Below are 6,656 nucleotides of genomic sequence, written 5' to 3'. Positions count from 1 at the left end.
CTGTACATTGGCGGGCTTATTGCCAATTGGCAATTTCTTCCAACGAAAAACTAAAGATATACAAAAATAGAAATGACTGTATTTGTATATGCATTACCTTAAATAAATACTATCACTCAATGGGAAAAATGAAAGAAGAGGAAAGAGGAAAGAAGGAAAAATAAAGTAAGAGAAAGAAGATGTTTCTTCAGACGTGATTTAAACAGAAGTACTGTAATAACATCTTTGATAGTGGATGGGAGATGATTCTACAGTCGAGCCGCATGAACACTATAAGAATTAAAGAAGAGAAATTTATTGTAGATGGGTATTAAGAGGGTACTTTGAGAATTAGGACGAAGAGGTAAACCATAAACTGATAAGCGTGGAAATTTTTCACAGGGGTATATAGGAGCGTTAAGACTATGAAGTACAGTGAACAGAAGTGAGAGGGAATGATAGTCTATCCGCTGTCTAATTTTGAGCCATTTCAGTTGCAAACAATAATTAGAAATGTGGTCGTATTTCCTTAGACCAAAAATATACCTAATGCATGTATTCTGAAGTTGTTCAAGTTTGTCGAGTTGCTCACAGCTTCAATCAGTCATGGAAACATCAGCGTATTCTTGAATGGGAGTAGTGATACTTGTATGAGTGAACATTTTTTTAAAAGGAATAAATAAAATTACTTTGTTTTATTTATTCCATTAAAATATAACAATGAACTACAAAGTTAGTGCTACAAACATCCACAACTTTTTTTTTGCAACTTTCTAATTGAGTGTTGACTGAAATTGTTTTTGCGACTTAATTTAATAGTCTGAGCTCGCCAGCATAGATGTTCATCCATTAGTACTTCTAGATTTTTTACAGATTTCCTGCATTGGATATAGGTACCATTGACATTCAGAGGATTAAGAGTAGATACGTCTAACTTACTAAGCAATCTTCGACTACTTGCAAACATAATTTGTGTTTTAGATGGGTTTATAAGTAAATCATACTTTTTTGTGCATGTTGACACGCTATTTAGTGTATTAGGCATCAATTCTATTGCTTCACTGGTGCTTCCAGGTCTTCCAGGTCTCAAGATATAGTTGTAAATCATCTGCATAGAGATGATATGAACGCTTGAGATATTCTGCTATCAGATTGATAAACAGGGAAAATAGAAAATAGTAATGGTGATAAAACTCCACCTTGAGATACTCCCGCGACAATATCAACCCATTCCAATTGATGATCTGGTGTCTATATTTATATTGTTAAAAAAATGCTATTTAAATGATTTTTCATTTATTTTAATATGTATTGTAAATAGATAAACAGTTTTATACAAAATATCCTAATTCTAATCCTTTTATATATTGATTTACATTTTTACAAAATCCATTCTAAACTTGTCAGCATACAAAAAATAGTTATTATATATAGTTATCATAATAGTTATTATATATATTATTTAATATTATATAACTATATAATAGTTATTATATAGTTATATAATATTTAACTAGCTTAATGGGTAATGATTCAAAATATTTTATTCAGGTTTCTTCTTTAATGCACTTTTCCACCAATTCTCTCAAGTTTTGATTTTCCATTGCCGCTGCTATTCTCTCCTTGTCATTTATTTGTTTGTTAACTGAAAAAAAAAATTGTATTACATATTTTATTTATTCATAGTACATAGTATTAGAGTAACCAGTATTCACATATTTATCTTTATATATATATAATTCCTCTACACGTGTGATGTCACTGAACTCCTAAACGGCTAAACCGATTTAGGTGCGGTTTTCAGAGAAATATAGATCTTTGCGCTGTGCGTTTTCGTAGATATTAAAATCTTCATCTAATATGTAAATAAGAAGTAAGGAGCATAAATGTGTTATTCGTCAATTTATCAAGGTTGCATTCGAGGAGAATGCATTTGCAAAAAAATGGAAAGATGTTGTTTTTTGTCTATAAAAAAAGATTGTTTTCAAATGTTTACAAATAGCATTTATTTTTTGTGGATCTCAATCAGATTTTTTCTTTAAATTTCTTATAATTTCTACCCATTTATTTATTTTTACTGGATTTTTGGTAATACTAAAAAAAAGTTACATTCAATGCATTTTTAAAAATCGTATTCTTAAATAAATACACCCCTCTGTTGGTGAGAAGACTGGAGTTTGACGTTTGCAAAAAGAATGCCATATTTGAAAAAATATTTATTTTATGTTTTGGAATACAACCATAAACAAGTACCTAGGTACCTACTTAAATTCAATATAATATAACAATTTTTAGTTTTGGAATTTAATCACAAACAAGTACCTATTTAAGCAGGCAAGCCGATGTTCAGGAAGGACAATGTCTGTTGGGTCCGCTAGTTATGTATATATTATCTATTTTTTATTCAATACATGTAGTATTTTCTGATGTGGAGACATTTATAACAGCATATGAGCTTTAAACTCACACAAATCCTCATGGGCCATGGCTAGGGTTTCCAACCCTCCCGTAATTCCGGGATCCTCTCAGGAATAATCTTATATTTTTTTTAATCTCCCGACATGCAGATAAAATCACTTGGAATCTATTCCTGTATGATTACCATGAATGTCATCATCATACCCCTTTCAGCGCATTCCATGGTGCATAGGGGTATTGCATTTGTAAACTGAGCATAAAAATTCAGCGTATTTCAATCATCTAAGTAAGGTAAGGTGATCAGTCTTACGCTTCAGGTACCAGTCCTGGGACAGTGAAATATTGCAGTTTAAACAGTCCACCCTGCCAGGAATCGAACCCACGACCTCTAAAATGATAGGTGAACGCACCTACGGAACGAGGCGGACTTATCTCTTAACGACTTATTCAGGATAATAATAATAATAAAAAAAATATATTTACAATAACATACAATGCGATAAATACAATAATAAAACACTGGTATACTTTCTGGTTCTATTTCACACACAGAACCGTATTTTCCATCTGCCTTTTCTGGTGAAAATGAATGTAGGAAAGGATTAAAAAGATGTTGCATTTATCCATTAATCCCAATTTACTAACTAATATTTCATTTTAGTTTTTTTTTATTTTACCTCTCGGATTTTCGGTGGATTGAATTGGGAACCCTAGCCATGGCGGGTTTATGAGCTACCCGCGCCATTTCTAACTTTCCGAGAGCTAAGGAACAACAGCTGTCCACGTGACGATGAAACCCCCCAAGATGTTACCTACTCGTTGATGCATTGCACCATTTTCAGGGTCGAAATATCAATAAAAATCAAGTCTTGGACTTACGGCTCAAAGGTCCAAAGTTAGAATCCCACTCTACCCCTAATTGATTCCTATTTTCTAATAGTGAGTTATTTACAACTCATTGAAAATGGCTCTCAAAATGAATTATTTGGGTAAATCATAAGACCGTAAATACAGTCAAACTTGGTTATAGTGAGGAAGACGGGACCGACTGAATTTGCTTGTTATAGGCATCACTCGTTATACCAGAGGAAGGTTTTTTTTAATCCAATCGCCATTGCATATTATGACAAATGAAAATGATTGTAAATGCTTTTGAAAATACCACTTTCTAAATTTCAATTACAGTGAAATAAACATTCGTATTTTTTTACAACGTTGACACTGTGGATAAGGATAGAGATAACTTTTTACACTCTTCAACATATTTCTCGCAACGTTCTATCTTAAAATAATTGCCACTTTTTCACAAATTGAAATACTTCTGGCTTGTTAGTAGTCAAGTCAACAATTCAAGGGTTGGGTTTTTGACATCACCCACTAGTAATGTTCATTATACATTGACCATAGAACATAAAAAATATATAAAAAACCCCGAAACAAGGACGTCATTCATAAACTACAAATTAAGTTGTAAATTTTAATAAGGTGTCGAGCCCGTAGCTACTAAGTTCATAAAGCTTAGCTTTCCCAATCAGGTACTTAGACACTTAAATAGTGTCATAAATGTAAACCGATCTTAATTCGCCGGTAGTAAGTTTGTCTCCCATTTGGATTTTATTACTTGGGTTCTTATTTCGAAAATTGTTTTTTCAACAATTTAAGAGTTTTTGCTGAACTGTTGACAATATTTTTGTTTGGTACGTCTCGTATTTATTTTATTTTATATGGGGTTTTTACAGCTATTACAAAAAAAATAAGTAGAAATATATTAACTATATTAGAGCCAATTAAAAAAAAACACTGTAAATCTAATAATACATAATATATAAGAAAAGAGTTTACGTAATTATATGTGTGTGACATTTGTAATCATGTGTGTATGTGAATGTGTGTATGTGTGAATGAATGAGGGAGAGGGTGCGTGTGTGTGGGTGCGTAAGTATGAAAAAATAAATAAGTAAAATCTTCGAAAAGGGTACAGAAATGAGCTTGGTAAGAAGTTTATTATAAAAAAAACAGTTTAAACCTATTTTTGAAACCTTTCTGTAAATATAAAATTTTGTAATTATAAAAGAAATTAAATATGTGGAAAAAACCACAAATTAAAATGTCAACTTATGTTTACTCATTATATCCAAGATCTCGCTATTTCACTGATTGTTTTAACCAATATCGACTGTATTTCTTTTCTAAAAGCATAATAATATATATGAATTCGCTACTTAGACATAAAATGTGATCTTACCCTATTTCCTTTTAATCGCAGCGGTATTTTGACACTTAAAAACGACATAATACGGCGTAATTGAATTTAAATCGGCAGTTGCGTACTAAGCGACGTCTACAGAGTAACTAATTTATGAATAGTTTTGTCGGCTTCAGTTTGATGTGCGTACACGGTTTCTGGGCTATTATAATTTTGTGTACCCGAAATACTATTTACAAATAAATAAATATCTTACTTTCTTCTTCTGTTGTATGGGCACCTTTCTTTATAAAAATATCCAATTTAATCAAATGGTGAATAGATCTCTCAATTTTCACTCTGATACAAAGTCCTATAAGCGTAGCGAGGGAACAATGGGGAACGGTTGGATTAAATTCTATTCGGATAACTTGAACATTATCTGCAGTAGGTGCTTTAATAAATATTCCATCGATATAAACAACATTCAAGTCTTCTAAAGTGGCAGGCTTTTCTGGGTCTCGAATTGTGCGCAGGAAATCTTGAAACAAAACATGCCGTGACATAACATTAAAATACTGGCAAAATAAACTACGAATGTTTGAAATCACTTTTTATATTATTTATATTTTTCAATATTTTTAATGTCTCACCGTAAATCGTTTCTTTCAAGTCATTAGTATCTTTATAGCCGAGATCCGTTATCGTTGCGGATTTATCCATTTTAGCCTTGGAAAAATCTACGGCGGATTTTCCTGGCACGTCTAAAGACAACTTTCGGAAAAATGAAAGCATTATGATTATGGCCAAAGTTCAGCTATATAGACAACTCAAATAAACATCACATTCGTTTGACTTTGTTACAGTAAAAGTAAAACGTCAAGTTGCGCAAGTGTCAAATGACGTTTCTAATTTCTATGGAACAGATGAAAAGCTGAATAGATTAAAAATAATCGCGAGTTTCGAGGTGCGTTCAAATCATAATTTGAGCACTTTGTAATAATTTCAATTTTTTTTTTAGTATTTAAATAGGAGTCTAACATACTTTGACTACTCGAAATTTCTCAATTTGGTGATCTAGCGGCAAACATATATGCATTCAGAATAAACCCAAAAATGAAACCATTTTATGGTCATTCTAGTCACCGCCAAGGTCATTGTGGAAGAAATACACACAACACCTCAACCGATCACGTAAAAAACCTTTTTTTCTTGAATAAACCGAACACAAGATAATTGCCACCTTGTTGTAAGTTTTATGCTCGTACTCTTTATTGTAAAAATCAGCAGTTGTTATGTTGGCATCTTGTATCCTTTGTAGGCTCGAATTATATCATAGCCACACACAGTAGCGGCGTCAGGGTAGGGCGCAGTTGGGTGACCGCCCAGGGCGCCAGATATAGAGGAGCGCTGCAGGCGCCTCATTTTATACTCTCTTTCATCGAGCCAGTCCAACTTACTCGTAAATCTATCGACAAACTCGTTTTAGTGGCCCACGATGAGCCTATAACTTTTCCAAAAAAGAAATTTGAAGTTGAATTTTTCTACAGCCTTTTGAACACTACCTTAATTTCACTCAGTGGAAGATTTGAAAAGTTAAATAAGTTGTCGATATCTTGGTCTTCTCTGTTTAATATAAAAAGATTCCAGAAAAACCAGACCTTCTTGAACTCTGTGATAATTTCAAATTGAAATTAACAGTGCATCCTAAATCCGATATAAATGGTTGTATGTTGTATGATGAACTCATAAGTCTAAAATAATTTTTGCTTGATCAGAATGTGGTTAATCCTGTCATTGTTTTGAATTTTATCAAAGATTGTAACTTGCATGGATAGCGTTGCGAATATTGATTACTTTCCTTTAACGGTTGCTAATGGGGAAATGAGTTTTTCTAAGCTTTAACTGATAAAAACTTATCAACGATCGACAATATCTCAATCTAGATTGACAAACCTTGCATTTTTGTCAATCGAAAACGAAATTGCGGAAAACATAAACTTAAGTATTTAAATAAAAGAGTTCGACAATAGAAAGGTTAGAAAAGTAACATTTTATTAGTATTTTTTAATAA

At 32.2% G+C, this 6,656-nt stretch overlaps 1 protein-coding gene across 1 annotated transcript; it reads right to left on the bottom strand.

Moving 5' to 3' along the window:
• Window positions 1-1,264: 1,264 nt before the first annotated feature.
• galla-1 (cytosolic iron-sulfur assembly component galla-1) lies at window positions 1,265-5,496 on the bottom strand. Its single transcript, XM_088223616.1, has 3 exons — window positions 5,236-5,496; window positions 4,860-5,123; window positions 1,265-1,624 (listed from the first exon to the last, which is right to left on the bottom strand). The coding sequence occupies exons 1-3, from the start codon at window positions 5,375-5,377 to the stop codon at window positions 1,527-1,529; spliced, it is 504 nt and encodes a 167-aa protein (XP_088079742.1). The 5' UTR covers window positions 5,378-5,496; the 3' UTR covers window positions 1,265-1,526.
• Window positions 5,497-6,656: the final 1,160 nt, after the last annotated feature.

This window comes from Micrasema longulum, unplaced genomic scaffold (assembly GCF_059751315.1).
Source record: "Micrasema longulum isolate JH-2025_06_02 unplaced genomic scaffold, ASM5975131v1 h1tg000244l, whole genome shotgun sequence".
Classification (NCBI taxonomy): domain Eukaryota; kingdom Metazoa; phylum Arthropoda; class Insecta; order Trichoptera; family Brachycentridae; genus Micrasema; species Micrasema longulum.
The sequence above is the reverse complement of the archived record's forward strand: the minus strand, read 5'-3'. Positions and strand labels throughout refer to the sequence as shown.

Coding starts and splice junctions, on each gene's coding strand:
- galla-1 (XM_088223616.1), bottom strand. CDS start 5,377: ATGCTTTCATTTTTCCGAAAGTTGTCTTTAGACGTGCCAGGAAAATCC. Junction 5,124..5,235: donor CTTGAAAGAAACGATTTACG/GTGAGACATTAA, acceptor TTTTGTTTCAAG/ATTTCCTGCGCACAATTCGA. Junction 1,625..4,859: donor CCATACAACAGAAGAAGAAA/GTAAGATATTTA, acceptor TTTTTTTTTCAG/TTAACAAACAAATAAATGAC.